Source organism: Empidonax traillii, unplaced genomic scaffold (assembly GCF_003031625.1).
Source record: "Empidonax traillii isolate 1590-97213 ecotype Southwest subspecies unplaced genomic scaffold, ASM303162v1 scaffold65:size4453928, whole genome shotgun sequence".
Lineage (NCBI taxonomy): Eukaryota > Metazoa > Chordata > Aves > Passeriformes > Tyrannidae > Empidonax > Empidonax traillii.
This window is the reverse complement of record NW_020955258.1, coordinates 2751129-2766912: the sequence shown is the minus strand read 5'-3', so window position 1 is coordinate 2766912 and position 15784 is coordinate 2751129. Positions and strand designations below refer to the sequence as shown.

Below are 15784 nucleotides of genomic sequence, written 5' to 3'. Positions count from 1 at the left end.
AAGATGTTCTCCAAAATGCCTGATTATGAGTAAGCATAGCCTAATCTTAAAGCTTTAAATTGCTCATTTTAAAAAAGCCTCTTCTTGGTAAAAGCTTTGCCTTCTGTTATGAAACCTCCTTTGAAATGAGATTTGAACTTTGGAGCAATCAGAGTTGTGTTTCTTGCCAACTACAAACTGAAAATTACAATACTTTCATAAACTATCTTCCACTGTGCTTAGGGAGAATTTAAAGCCCATAATATCCTAAGCAGGATAGCTTTCAGTCAGAATGATTTTACTTTTGAGTAATTTATTAGAGAATGTATCAAGATGCATTAGTTTTAAGCAAACATGCCTGGATAGTGAAACCTGCCATTTGCCTTGTGAATAACTTCCTTTCACAAGATTTGTATCACTTCTGGTGTCTAAATTCTGACAGAAAGGAGTGCCTCCTAGAGTGGAGTCTATAACTTTTCTTGGAAATTGGCATTTACTGGAATTAAATTAAAGGAAAAACAATAAGCATGCATACTATATGCTGATTTGGGCATTATTCAGGGAAGATACTTGAGTTAACATACTGGGCTAGATGGATTTTTGAGGTCAGGAATTTCTTGAAATTCCTGGTTTAACTGCAGTGTTCTGGGATAATTTTCTGCGTTTGGTTAAGTTAGAAGTGTGAACATGGGCTTTTCTTCAGGTCTTTGAAATTACTGTCTCCAGCTGGAGTAGTTATTGTTTATTTTATTACAATGTATTTATTTTAATTTTATACATATCTTCTGTTTTTGCAATAGCTCTTGGAAGAACTAGTAACTCTCATGGATAGCCTGTCAGTCTGGTACTCTGCTGGCCTAGAAGCAATTAGGCTTTCACAGGTGCAAGTCCAGTTGCTCCTTGGATTCATTGCACAAGATAACTTACAGGTTTGTTCTATGTTCCTGCAAGAGGTACTGAGTTTTAAGGGCGTGTTTGATGTAACTGTTGTGGGGAGAGCTGCTCGTACCGGTGAGGAGACTGGCAGCAGTCCTTTATCCTTCTATAGGGAAGATATTTTACTGTCTCTTACTCTTTGAAAGTTTACTCTACAGTCCTGTCAGTGTGTACACCTCTGGCGCATGACAAAGAAGTAGAGGGCAAGCTGCCTGCAGTTGGAACTCTGTAGGCACTAGTGGCAGTAAAAAGACAAGTATTCAAAATTACTATTTTGAGGATTGCATTCATTTTTTGTTGGTTTTTTCTGTAGGTCTGTGCTATGGCAGCAGCCAAACTAAACACCCTCCTTCAGACCAAAGTAATTGAGAGCCAGCCTGAGGCATGCTACCTCCTGGGGAAGCTGGAAGGCATTCTGAGTAGGTCAATTGAAGAGAAGACAGAAATTTACTCATTTCTGATTCCTCTTGTTCGGACATTGGTATCCAAGATTTATGAGCTTCTTTTCATGAACCTGCATCTTCCTTCATTGCCTCCTACCAATGGCAGCCCTTCTTTCTTTGAGGACTTTCAAGAATACTGCAGCTCTGATGAGTGGCAAGTTTATATTGACAAATATGTAAGTAGTAGATTCTTTTATCATTTCTTCCCTCTTTTTAACTGTGAAAGCAGAAGAACTAACTCAGAAATCATGGTGTACTTTTTGTTTTGCTTTGGTGGAACCAGATTATTCCAAATATGAAGCAATATGAAGAGAACTCATTCAGACATGATAATGAGCAGATGGCACTTTATTGGAAAGTTTGTTATGAAGCATTTATGGTGAACATGCACAAGCGAGACCGCGAAAGAGGAGAAAGTAAGCTTAAATTTCAGGTAAGGTTTTGAGTGAGTGCAAGGTTCTCTTAGAAGAACTGTCTCGAGAGTTGCCTTCTAAAAGATGGATGAAATGAATTCTAGGATGGTCCAATTCAAGTGATTGTGGACAGGTTAATTGTTTCAAGATTTTACTGGAAGTGTGACTATATACACTTCTAGGATATTCTTTTTAATTCTGCTCTGTATTTAAGAGTCTTATCTCTTGAGCAAGGTTATTTCAGTGCCTTAGACTTTTCTTGTAATACAGCAACCTAGAATTATGCTCAGCTATAAGCTGCATCTTCTTTTACTCTGATTTGTGTATTGAATTGCTAAAACCTGTTCTCCATTATGAGCTGAGTCAGTTGATTGATTTTTTTTTTTTTCTTAACCCTATTTCAATGCAATTAAAACATTTTAAACAGTGAACAGTTCCTATTTACTGTGTGGAGAAATTGCTTACTAATCTGACCTTCTCATATAAGGTCCAGACTCAGTTTCAATGTAAGAATTAACTGGTAATTACAGGAAATATTATAGTAAAGTTACGTCTCTCTTGTTTTCTTCGTTTTCTTGATAAAGGAGCTTGTAATAAGTCTGTTTTATTTAAGTAGATAATGGAAAAATACAGTATGAGTCACATACTAGAATATTAGAATTTAAAGAAAAATCCTATCTATTACAGTAGGATTTCAGATACTGACCACTTTTCTGACAATGAAAATTGCTTTCATATGGTTTCAGCATTGATAAAGCTTTCTTCACATCTTTAAATCAAAGTCTACCACTATTTCTTCCAGTACTTAGCTTTTTAAAATTTCTCTCCTAAGCATTAACTTAAAATTTAAGAATTTTTTACTGCTAAACTTTTTTTATTTCTTCTTATTTTATGGGAATTCTTGGAAGACACAAAACTGTGTGTTCAAAGATCAGAGTTACTTCAGTGCTAGATTATTTTTAATGGTCTTTCAGGAACACTTTGTGGAACCATTCAGCAGAAAGGCTCGACAGGAAAATCTGCGGTACAACAGTATGCTAAAGCAGCTTAGTAGCCAGCACACAGCTACTCTGAGGCAGTGGAGAGCAGCCCAGCTTTACTTGTTCTCTGAACGTGGTCCTTGGTCTGAAAGGTAGGAGTGAAGTTCTGGATATGATGCTTACAAGGAATTTGCTCACATGACTGTTTCACATAGTTAGAACCAGGTCAAACTGACTGTGATAACCCATCTTGAGATGTGAAGTGAATACTGAGTGGATCTTTTATAAGTTTTCTGCATTTAATTATCATAATGCAAAGCCTGAAGTGTTGTGCTGAGCTGGTTACCTGGATACTAGATTTTCTTGCCAAGTGACAAATGAAAACTTTTGAGTTTTTATGCATGAAAGGAATTTCAATTGAAGAGTACATTTTGCATGTTTTAGATTTTGGGCAAGTTCTGGATAAAGATTTTTTTTTAAAGTCATTAGCTCAAAGTGTAAACAATTTGATGTATTTCAGTAGAAAATACTGTTAAACAAGACTGGTCAGTTTAACATCTCTATCAGTGATTTGGACAGAGGGATTGACTGCTCCCTCAGTAAGTTCACAGATGACGCCAAGTTGAGTGGGAGTGTCGATCTGCTGGAGGGCAGGAAGGTTCTGTGAAGGGCTCTGAGTAGGCTGGATCAGTGAGCTGAGGACAACTGCACAAGGTTCAACATCGTGAAGTGCCAGATCCTGCCCTTGGGTCACAACAACCCCAGATCACAGAAGCACCACCACTGAGGGAAGAGTGGCTTGAGAGCTGCTTGGCAGAACATGACCCAGGTGGCCAGGGCCTACGGCATCCTGCCTGTATCAGCAACAGAGTGGCCAGCAGGGCCAGGGAAGTGATTGCCCCCCTGTACTCGGCACTGGTGAGGTGACACCTTCAGTACTGTGTCCAGTTCTGGGCCCCTTACTTCAGAAAGGACATTGAGGTGCTGGAGTGTGGTCCAAAGAAAAGCAACAATGTTGGGAGGGGTCTAGAAAATATGGCTTGAGGAACAGCTGGGTGAGCTGAGGGTGTTTAACCTGGAGAAGAGGAGGCTCAGGGGGGACCTCAATCCTCTCTGGAACTTCCTGTTGAGGTTGTCGCTGAGGTGCAGATTGGCTTTTTCTGCTGTGTCTCAGGTGTCATGACCTCAAGTTGCATCAGGGAAGGGTCAGATTAGATATTAGAACAAAAAATTTTCACTGAAAGAGTGGTTAGGCATTGGCCAGGGAAGCGGTGAAGTCACCATGGTGCATCATCAGTGTCACACTTCACTCTGAAAGTGTTGAAGAGGCATCTGGATGTGGCACTTCTGATTATAGTTTAGGGGTGATTATGGTGGTGTCAGATTGATGGTTGGACTACATGATCTTTGTTTGCAAAGTAAAGATTGATGATTGGAGCTGCAATACAAAATAAAAACAATAAACTGCATTTTAATTTTATATGTTTTACAGTGTTCAAGTGGATGACCAGTATTTTTCTAAATATATATTCTTTTTAATCAGTTACTGCATTTAAGTCTTTGATTTCTTTTAACTGTTTTTATGAATCTTCTTGTTTTCCTAGGAAACAGCGTCCTATTCACTGGAAACTTTCAAACGTGGAAAACTTTTCACGTATGAGACTAAAACTAGTACAGAATTACAACTTCAACTCTCATCAAGATGCTAGTGACCTGAGAGATAATTTAGGTGAAGTTGTATTTGCTATTTCATTTGTCTTTACCAAAGAAAGATACATACTTTCCTCTTTGTATTTAAGAAGAAGTTAATGGTAGATACTTAAGTCTTGATTTTTCTTTATTTCGTACTTAGTAATAACTATAAAATAATAGTACTGTTTTGACCTGAAACAGTATCTTCCTATTGATTAGAAATAATTTCCCCTTTTTCATGGAAGTGTGGTTTTATTGTGCAATAACAAAAGAAAATAACTCGTGACTACTTATTTTAAAACAAAAAGCTTTCTTACGTAAGATTATTTTTTAAGAAAAAGAAGCAATCAGACCAGAGTAAGCAGGCAGCATTTGTTCAAAACGTTTTAGTGTTTATGACTAGAATGTGTGGATATGAAGCTCTTTTATTCAGAAGTATGCCAAACAGCTGAGTCAGTGCTGTAACTCTGAAGTTGGGTGCACTGGATATCAAAGCTCAAACAAAACAAAAATAAATAGCACTCTTTCTTGTAAGCCCACATAAGCAAAAAATAAATGCAGTGTATTTCCATTAAATCTGCATGCTTTAACCGTGTCTGAAAGAACATTGCAACATATTTTCTTGGAAATGTCCCCATCAGAATTCAATTTAAATTTTTCTTAGGTGTTTAGACATCCCTTTCTACTGTTACAATTCAATATGTATTTCAGTGTAGTTCAAGGACTGTTTTCAGTTTTCTGCCTAACCCCAAAAATATTTAAGAAGTCTATTTGCGTCTTACTTGGTTAAAACCAACATTCAACCATACAAGTTACTTAGTAATTTAGATTTCCAGAAGTATTGGAGCAAAAAATGTTCTGAGCTGTAATGTCTGTTTATGATAGGTGTGCACCAGACACAGCCCTCTAGTGAGTCTCTGCTTCTGGAAGTGGTGAAGCAGGTCAAAGTGAGTGACTTGGAAGATGATGTTCTTGAACTACCAGATGAAGACACAGCAGCCAGCTCCAATTTGTAAGTAGAGCAGACTGGAACAGTTGAAATTTGTTTCTGTGGTAGGAATAAGTAGCAAGAAACAAATTTGGGAATTAATTAGTATACAGAGCTTCCCTCTGTCTGACCTTAACAATCCAATCCAGGGCAGTTTTGATCAGCAGAAAAGTCGCTGTTAGATTTATCTTTGTCAACAATGAAAAGCCTCAGGGAAAAGAAGGCAGAGCAGAGGTTTGTGAGGATCTATCAGTGATTTACTCATGGTTGACCTGAGGCTGAAGCTGCAGAATTGCTGAGGCTTTTCTGTGTGCGTTGGCTGTAATTCTCAAGAGGCAGTCTGCCCTATAAGGACATAGGCCAGACTTGAACTGGCTCTTGTCCGTAGTTGCTGTGACCATTCACTCTACCATCAGCTGCAGAGTATGAACATTTGCTTGGTTGACAGTAATCTGCTTGGGAATACCTTGAATTTGAGCATTCCAGAGAGAAGGCCTGCTGTGCTTCCTTCATGTAATTTCTGTGACTGTAACAAAAAAGCAATGTGGAGGAAAGGGGGGATTGAGGGAGGATAGCAAATGCTTTTTTTCCATACCTGAACATGTGGTGATGTGCATGCATCTCTGTGGGTCTGTGCTGTTGAAGTCCAGTAGAGATGTGCCTCTTTCAGTGACATTGATCTTCTTGTACTTCAGAGTTTACTAAATGCTTGCTATAGACTGTAGCAAAATAACTCGGAAGGTAACTTTGGACATGTGAACTGGAACTCAGCTGTGCTCTGGGCCAGAGAATTGAAGCCTCTAACAACTAAGTAAGGAAAATGCGACCTGACATTTTCATACTTCAAAGACATTGAAGTCCATTGTACCTGAGGCTGAAATACTGAGCCTGAAGAGTGATCTATGAAATGTTCGTGATTGGGTCTGAAACAACCAAGACTGCTGATGAAAGTAGCTTTATCTAATCATTTATGTTGTACTTTTAATGCCATTCAAATTTGATTCTTTTCTGCACTGTAGTCTTACCAAGTACCTAAACAGCTGTATAATCTATACAACCCTGTAACACTTTGTGGTATTTTTGCAGGGATGACAAGGATGAGGAAAGTCAGAAAGAAAAACTAATATTGTCTGAAGACTGTGAACTCATTACAGTAATTGATGTGATACCTGGCAGGCTGGAGATCACTACACAGCACATCTATTTCTTTGATGGTAGCACTGAAAAAGAGGAAGGTGAGCATGATCAGTATATCCTCTTCAGTGCAGTTCAGATTCTGCTTTTAGTAGGCTGAGTTTGATCTTTAGAGAATGAATGTCAAACTAATTGTAGAGACAAGTTTTTCTGTATTATTGCACTTGATGATCAGGAGCTGGCTCATCCCTTCAGAATCAAGAATCTGGAACAGTACTTGCTAAAAAACTCTTAAACTGATTTACTATTCTTAGTATTTCTTAAAAAAAATTGTTTCTGTAAATTTTTTAATTTATTTTTAATTTTATCTTAAAAAATTGCTGACTAAGAAGTAGTTATTACCTCTCATTTTCTCCATAAAGGACACCTCTCTGTTCTCCCTGACAAATAACGTTTCACTCATGCATTGATTAAAAAGTAGTGGTATGTAAGCATTAATCATCTAGTGAACTTTAATAGAATATACACATTGAATATAGAACATATATATATTTATATATGTTAGACACAGTTGAGCATGAAAACAGTGAACTGAAATGTTTGACTGATAAAAGTAAAATTTTCCAAACTAAAATGTCCGCCTCTGGGCAAACTTAAACAGAAGAGCTTTTATTTGAGCCTGTTTAAAAAAGCCAAGACATTTGGTTCATACTTTTTGTCAACAAAATATATTTGTCAACAGAATATATTTATAATGTGTTTTTAATCAGAAAGCAGAAACAAATTCTACACTCCATCAGATATTTCTTGCTTCCTTTCTTTCAGCACAGCAATAGCTGAAGTTAGTATTTTCTTAGAAAAATGGTTAATTGAGCCAGGTATAAAATTTGCCTTTTCCAGGAATAGCTCTGGGATTATTGGAAGTAGTACTGCCCTATGTCTACACGAAAAGGTTTTTATGTATATTCCAAGTTAATAATAGAAGTGTTCTTCCTAGGGGTAGGTTTTGATTTCAAATGGCACCTTTCTCAAATTCGAGAGATACATTTGCGTCGGTACAACCTGAGGAGGTCAGCTTTGGAGATTTTCCTTACAGATCAAACCAACTACTTCCTCAACTTCAATAAGGAGGTATGGGCTTCCTCAGTGTTCTGGATTTATGTAATTAACACGAGGATCAAGTTTAAGTTCACTGATTGTATTTGAGCCTGGTGTCTTTCATAACACTGTAAGACTAGTAGCAAAAGGTTTGCTGGATAAAGCCATTATGGAAAACCTCACTCTGCAATCTAGAAACTGATTAACTGTGAAAAGATGGATAAAACAAGATTGTTCTTTTCCCTCCCTCTCTTGTTATCATACAGAACAATTATTGAACTAAAATTACATCAGTGGTAATCTAAACGTCTTAAAGCCCACCTTTTATTAATATTGAGCAAGTTAATTACAAAACATAGGAGACCACCTGTTATACACAATATTTTAAATTACTGCTGTTTCTATATTCCATGGTTTAGGATTACTGAAGGGGTTTTTCCCCTTTGGGCAGTGTCAGTGATCCTTTGTGTGTGTGACTTAGACAAATATCAGAATTTAGGGTCAGTTACATTCTAGTAGGTCACTTTGAGCAGCTCTTATAAAATGTTGTGTGTTTTGGTTTTGGTGTGAAGCATGTCACATCCATGCATGTCCAGACATTGTAAGCAACAAGAGGTCAAAGTGTTTGAAAGTGTAATTGTGTCTGGTTATTTCACATTTTAATTAGCAGATAAGTTACTTAATTTTCAGCTTCAATCTCCAGAATATTCTTTTTATTAATGCTGTTTTCTAACAGGTACGAAACAAAGTTTACAGTCGAATATTGTCACTGCGTTCTCCAAATATTTCTGGGACCAGATCTCCACAGGAACTTTTTAAAGCTTCTGGACTGATGCAGGTACAAGACTTTAGCATAAATTGTCTAGAGCATTTCTCTGCTTTTTGAAGGAGTCCCCCAGCGTTTAGATGGCAACTGCCAACTTCTGTACCCTCAGTCTGGCCCCTGAACTTCCACATGCATATTCTTAGAATTGTTGTGTTTTGTGTTTACAGTCAGGTAAATCTACAGAGTCAGGCTCTGTTGATGTGATTGACGGGCACTCCAACATGAATGGAGAACATATAGCAGCCTTGCTTCTGTTTTTAGTCTGTGATCTTGAGTGCACATTTTGGAACTTCCTTCACTAGATGTGCAAATTCCCTGCTACCTTTTCATGCTGGAGCTTTCAACAAAACCCACAAGAAGATTAAACAGGAATTAGTAGTATTAGTAAAAAAGGAAAATGTCAAAATGTCTGTATTACCATAAACATGGATACATTTTTCAATGTAGTAAATGTATTTTTATTTTCCATGTCTTTATGGCACAATTATTGTTTTCTCTGAGGGAGGAAGCTTTACAAATAGCATTAAAATATTGGAAGTACTTTGGGTTTTATTTGTTTTCCTAATGATAAAAGCTATCATGTTATATATTTAGGTAGAAAAATTATCATGTCAAATGAAATGTCTCCATCTCCACTACAGACAAATATTGAGCCCTTCTGAATACAACTATATTTGTTCCTTGGTTTAAAATATAATAGTGGAGCAAAGGTGCAAGGGCAATTTAGATTACAAATTCCTGTACCATTAACCAATGGGAGAACAATTTATAAATAAATTTTTACCTTAGAATTCTAATGGATTTCAAAGTTCTGTTCTTCTTTTTCTCAGAGAAAAACTCATTTACCTGCCTTCTTTTTTGTTTCTTTCATTTCTAGTTTTTATTTCCTTTTTTATTCTGAGGCTCCTAGTTGTCTGCTGCCCTGTATTGAAAACAGTATTGTCATCAATCAGAGACCTGATTTCAATGAAATATAGGTAGCACAATCACTGAATCACAGAGAAAGTAAATGTTATATGAGAAATTGAATCTGGTCTTCCATACCATTTCTGTAGTCTTGTGCCTTTCACTTGCCAGTGCTGTCCTCTGACAGATAGATAGTGACAGGACATGTAATTTGCATTAGTGGTTTCTTTGATAGAGTGAATTCCATTTTATCTTTCTTTATCTTTCAGAAATGGGTGAATAGAGAAATATCCAACTTTGACTACCTTATTCAGTTGAACACGATGGCGGGACGAACTTACAATGACCTTGCTCAATATCCTGTGGTAATTTAAAAAGTTAATTCTTAAATTTTTGCCAAAGCTATGTTTTTTTTTTTCTGGTTCAAAAGTTGTAGTTTTAATCTCGATTTGATCTTGATTTTTTTTGTTAGTTTCCCTGGATTTTACGAGATTACACTTCAGAAGAACTGGACCTGAATAATCCTGCAGTCTTTAGGGACCTGTCCAAACCCATAGGTGTGGTAAATGAAAAGAATGCCAAGACTGTGAAAGACAAGTACGTATTTGAAGACTTGGTTATATTTCTCTGTCTTTACTGAACCTGCAAGCTAATTAACACAGTTATTGTTATGACAGGAAAATTTTTAGAGCCAGTTTTATAACGCCACAGATGCATTTGCAAAGGTGGTTGATTGGTTTTTCCTGCTGCATTCAAATTATCTTATATGGCACTCAGTTATATGGCAGTGAAAGGACAAAACTTACTGTTATAAATCTTCAGTTTTTTCTCAGATGTCAAGATAAAAAACCAAAAGGCTGTAGAATAAATTTAATGGCCCAGCAGGTTGAAAACTGCTCTTTTTTTTTTTCCAACATAGATAATTGTCTTTAAAAATAAAATGTGTCTTGATGACCTTTGCTAAGTCCTGTATGGGTAGGAATAACAGGTACTTATACTCTCACATCAGTGTTGTGATGTTTCTCTTTTTACTGGGGTGGGTCCTGAGTGTGGTATCATACCAGATTGCAGTCAAGTATCTTCCAAAATCTTCTGAAAACTTGGGACAGGGAGAATTTCCTTTGAATTATTAGGCTCTATCCTGACTGTAATGAAATTGGTTCTCTAGCAGTATGTTTACCTATAATTTCTCTTACTAGCCTTGTGATGCTGAGGAATATATCAGCCAGATGGTGGCATGGTAGAGTGAGTTTGGAAATGGGCATGAGTATTAAATAAATCTCTCTTCTGTGTCCTGACACAGTGACACACACATTTCTAAAATCTTTCAGGAAATGGTCACAAGTATATTCAATAGTAAATATTCAGCTTAGTGATATGGGGTTTTGTGGTCTGTTGTAAGTTATGCTGAATCAGTCCTGTCTGCCCTTTCTCTAGTTTCTGACAGCTGATAGCAAATGCCTAGGGAAGAATGTAATAGGTATGCAAAGGCTTCATCTGGTCTATGTTTTTATAATTCAGCAGCATTTTGATTAGGGACTTTGTAAGTCAGATTTGGGATCCTCATGTTTGATAGAGCCCAATGTATTTTTCTGTTATAGATTGCTGTGATCGTTTCTTTTGAATCTTTGCCTATAATAAGTATAATTCATGTGTAAATCAACTGTAGTGCTCCGTTGTATTTATAAAGTTGTTTTTAGTTTTTTTGTTTTTTTTTTTTTTAGATATGACAATTTTGAGGATCCTCTTGGGATGATTGACAAATTTCACTATGGGACACATTACTCCAATGCTGCTGGTGTCATGCATTACCTCATTCGGGTAGAACCTTTCACAACACTGCATATCCAGCTGCAAAGTGGCAGGTATGCTGTGGGCAAATAAGCAGCACCTTTCTGTCTCTTCCTTGTCATTTTACTGAGGGAATGACCCAAGTCTAACCTGAGTTTCCTGATCCACAGATTTGACTGTGCTGACAGGCAATTCCACTCTATTCCTGCCACCTGGCAGGCACTCATGGACAACCCCAATGATGTCAAGGAACTTATTCCAGAGTTCTTCTACTTTCCAGAGTTCCTGGAGAATCAAAATGGTAAACTGACTGCTCAGAATATTCTCACAGAAAGCTGTTCTTGTATTCTTCAGAAAAGAATTGTTAAACCCACTTGTGAATGCTGTGGAACACTTCCTACTTAAACTTTATAGTTGATTGTAGATATTAATCATCATTCCGGGTCCAAACTGTTTAATGAAGACACCAGTTGTGTTAAGCAGTAGCATAAATGTTTAAAATTCAAACTAGGGGCTTCAGAATGCTTAAGAATAGTGTTGTTTACCTGATGTGAAGTATCAGGGATTCTTATTTGGGTGTTTGAAAAATTTAGTAATAGCTAATACTGATTAAGTAGTCAGCAAAAGTTAATAGAGATTAATTAGTATTCTTTTTACTAGGTTCGTTGGGTGATAGAGTAGGGACATCTTCAAACATTTGAGGTCTTTTACTTGTTCTAGGCAACCAGCATTTTTTCTGCTTGTCACTTTATATTCCAGTGCAATATTATGTCAGCTGATTCCAGAGCCATGTAAGGTTTCAGCACCCATGAGAAGAAGTAGGGGGAAAGGCTGTTTCCCTCATACAGAATGCTGATTGAAAAGACAACATTCTGCATTCTGACATGAGACTCCTAGCCATTTTTAATTCACACTTATTGGATAAAGAATTGTTTCTCTATTTACATATAAAAATAGATTTGTCTGTGCTGCTGCTAATTTGGTCTGCTAAGTACAATCTACTAGAGTTCTAAATTAGAAAAATTGGAAACACCCAAGTCCTGCTTTTAAGTCATTTAAGTATTTAGAGTTATTTCAATGATAGCTGATAGGATTTAAGACTTCTTGAAAACCTTGAATTTATAATCACTTAAACCTATAAGTAAATTCCTTCTCATGAATAACCTCATTGAAACGTTTTGGACTCTTAATCCTAGTAAAGCAAATGCAGATACATTTACAGATGAGTGTGTAAAAGATGAATGCTACTTTTATGGGTAGGACTTCAGTTTCAGAATCACTTAGATGCTTTAGTTTTTTGTTATCCTTTGTCATTTAAAATTTTAAATTCAGAACAGAACTTAACCTCCTATGTCAGTGATAGTGTTATTGGAGATTTACATTAAGAATTTTTCAATATTTTTCCCTTACATTGAGAAAAGAACAATTTTTAATCTTTGAGAAATCAAGATATTTGAAATATTTTATAGTAACTCTTAAAATTTTCTGAATTATTCACTAGGTTTTAACTTAGGCCAGCTTCAAATATCAAAAGAGATGGTAAATGATGTTGTTCTGCCCAAATGGGCCCACTCTCCAGAAGACTTCATTTATAAACACAGGAAGGCTTTGGTAAGATGATGTTTTGTGTGCTGTAATTGTAAAGAAAGTACATCTGCACATTGTTACTGTGGCTTAAATGTAAAATGACTGGGAAAACATTCAAACTAGTCTTGTGGTTGCATTCGACATTAAAAGTGTCATTGCAACATCCTGTTAAAAGCACTGTGTATGTTGGGAAAATCCTCAAAAGAGCATTTAATCTTTTGGGCATTTGCTGCCCTAGGAGATAAAATGCAGAAAGATGTGATTTTAGGTGATTAGGCTTCCCTTGCTATTTAAAGGTTATTGGGTATGGTATTGGGAAGCTAACAGGTTACCTCCCCTTGCAAAGCTGCATCTCAGTAGTGCAGATCTGCTGCATGACTGTATTAATTTTCCCTCTTACCTGGCACCTACTGCCCATAACACATGAACATTCATATATTTCTGCCCTATACTGATAAATACCTAATGTGTGAATACTCTTAGTTTAGTAATTAAATCTCCTCCACAGGAAACAGTAAATACTTCAAAACAGGAGCAGTACTTTTCCAATTCTTACAAGAGCATCTTTTCCTTCTAGGAATCTGAGTATGTTTCTGCTCATCTTCATGAATGGATAGATTTGATTTTTGGCTACAAGCAGAGGGGACCAGCTGCAGTTGAGGCGCTTAATGTGTTCTATTATTGTACTTATGAAGGTACAAAGCAGTTTGCTCTCTTGTCATTGTCATCAGACTTGGGAGTTTTCAGTATTAGACAGCGAAGTATTAGATTTGTGAGCATACCATGCAGTAGCATACAGTAAGGCAACAGATTTAGAGGTGAAATATGGCAGCATAATTTGTAATTTGCCATCAAATAACGAGTGCAGTTTTTTTTAAAGGAGGGCTGTTACAGTTGCTTATCTTTTTTTTTTTTTTAAGAGTTATTGGGTTTTTTTGTTACTTTCTTATTTGCTTGCTTAAAAGCATTGATGGGAAGAGGTTTTTTGTGGTTTAGGAGTTAAGGCAAGTTCCTTATAAAGAACTAATATTGAAGACAAATGTTAATCTGTTAATTTCAAAGCTAAATTTTGGGTGGCTTTTCTGAGCTATTTGTTGCTTGCCTGAAGCATATTAAATTCATTTGATAAGAAAAAAGCCTGGAATTCTTGTACTTACAGATATATTTTGGACAGCTTTTCTGGGGTAAAGGGTGATAATGCTGCAAATAAATTTAAGTTTTGCAACATCAGTTGGCCATATTGGTTATCAATGAGTTGTCTGAAATGTGTTCTTTTTTCCATCTTTCTACTCTTTTTCATTCTGGTTGTGATACAGGGGCTGTGGATTTGGATGCTTTGACAGATGAAAAAGAAAGGAAAGCTTTAGAAGGGATGATAAACAATTTTGGGCAAACTCCCTGTCAGCTGTTGAAGGTAATGCTTTTCTTGTTCCCACTCAGCCAGACCTTTGTGGTTAAAATACAACTGAGTTACAAAGGACTTGTGAAAATATAATGGGTTGTAAGATAATTGCTTGTAATTTTAGGAATATTAAGTCACATTAACATTTGTAAAGAACCCACTGTCAAAATAAATTTACTTAAAGAAAGGAAATTAGGTACATAAAAGACTGTTTTCCCATTAAGATTTTGAATATCTTGTGTATTGAACAAATTAATAAATTAGTCTAATTTGTTACTCCTTTAAATATTGCTTCCTAGGAGCCCCATCCACAAAGGCTGTCAGCAGAAGAGGTAGTGCAAAAACTAACTAAAAGTGATACCTCTACTCTGAATCTCTTCCAACACCTCACTGAACTGAAGTCATTCTTCATAGAGGTAGATGTGATACTTGAAATTGTTTAAAGTCTAGTTGATGTACTCAAAACAGAAGGTCACAACCTAGATGAAAATAAACTTGCTTCCTACTTAAAGAAAATATTTTACAATGCAATGTGTATAAAATGACTCTGTCTTTTTGGTTAGCTTCATACAGGTTCAGTGCCCTAAATGTTTATCTGCTGGATGCTTGTGTGGGTGTTGTTTAAATATTAAATTAATCACCACACCAAGAAAGCTCAGGATGTCATTGGTGGTGTCAGAGGACTCACTGGACTTGGTAGCTGAACTCACTGATTTGGGGCAGAGCCAGAGTTTCGTTTCCAGTGTTTGGCACAAAGCATACCTACATGAACTGAGTGTGTGTGTAGCAGTGCCTTAGAGTACTGGACAGGTCTGACACAGAATCCAGAGGCTTTGAATCTGACTCTTTAGAGTTTTTAGGTTTGTCCTTTTGCTCTTGGATGTAATCAGATCAAAACCATGTCTTTTCTTTTAGGGAATTAGTGATGGTGTGCCTATTGTCAAAGCTGTTGTTCCCAGGAATCAGTCACGTTCCTTTATTTCTCAGGGAAGCCCAGAGATCTTGGTGAGTTGCATGTGTCAGTACTGTTATTATACTGCAGATAGTCAAATGGATGGTTTTTTTTGGTTTTTTCCTTACAACATGTAGAGAAACACTTCCTAACTGTTCCTGTTAAAATATGTTCCTTTAATCTATAATGAATGTCAGCTACATTTTTTTTCCCAAGGAGAAGTGAGGCTGATTTCTTGAATGGCATTTAAGAGCTGATGAGACAAGACTGTAAGTTGTAGCAAGGCATATTGTAAATTGCCCATTTGATTCACTTCCCTGTAGCCACCAATTTCCTAGTGCTATGTGGCTCAGATTCAAAACTACAGGATTGAGTGATTAATGGTGTCATTATCATTGCTTTCCAACCCCTATATATAATATACCATATGTGTTGCATACACACTCCAAAGACCTGCGCTGTTGCTAAAACTTTGCACTAATACAGGTTCTGGTACTATGGCAGATGAGCAAATAATGAGGACAGTGTTTTTGTAATTACATCCGTGTGTATATATGGCCTAGATATTGGCTCCAGTGCAATAATGTTATGTTTTGCAGGAAGGAATATTCTTTTCCAGTATTCCTATTTTGTAGGTCAAAACTATTGTCCTGGCTT

General features: G+C 36.6%; 1 protein-coding gene across 2 annotated transcripts in view; it reads left to right on the top strand.

The window, feature by feature from the left end:
* Positions 1–15784, top strand: part of NBEAL1 (neurobeachin like 1) — an 80349-nt gene that overhangs the window by 51295 nt on the left and 13270 nt on the right. For both annotated transcript variants that reach the window (XM_027880210.1, XM_027880209.1), the window contains 18 exons: positions 780–908; positions 1229–1534; positions 1642–1791; positions 2746–2903; positions 4356–4480; positions 5329–5455; positions 6518–6666; positions 7563–7696; positions 8400–8501; positions 9665–9760; positions 9868–9992; positions 11120–11260; positions 11357–11487; positions 12688–12797; positions 13351–13468; positions 14090–14187; positions 14475–14591; positions 15091–15180. In XM_027880210.1, coding sequence (XP_027736011.1) covers positions 780–908; positions 1229–1534; positions 1642–1791; positions 2746–2903; positions 4356–4480; positions 5329–5455; positions 6518–6666; positions 7563–7696; positions 8400–8501; positions 9665–9760; positions 9868–9992; positions 11120–11260; positions 11357–11487; positions 12688–12797; positions 13351–13468; positions 14090–14187; positions 14475–14591; positions 15091–15180 — 2406 coding nt within the window. The remainder of the gene's footprint in view (positions 1–779; positions 909–1228; positions 1535–1641; positions 1792–2745; positions 2904–4355; positions 4481–5328; positions 5456–6517; positions 6667–7562; positions 7697–8399; positions 8502–9664; positions 9761–9867; positions 9993–11119; positions 11261–11356; positions 11488–12687; positions 12798–13350; positions 13469–14089; positions 14188–14474; positions 14592–15090; positions 15181–15784) is intronic.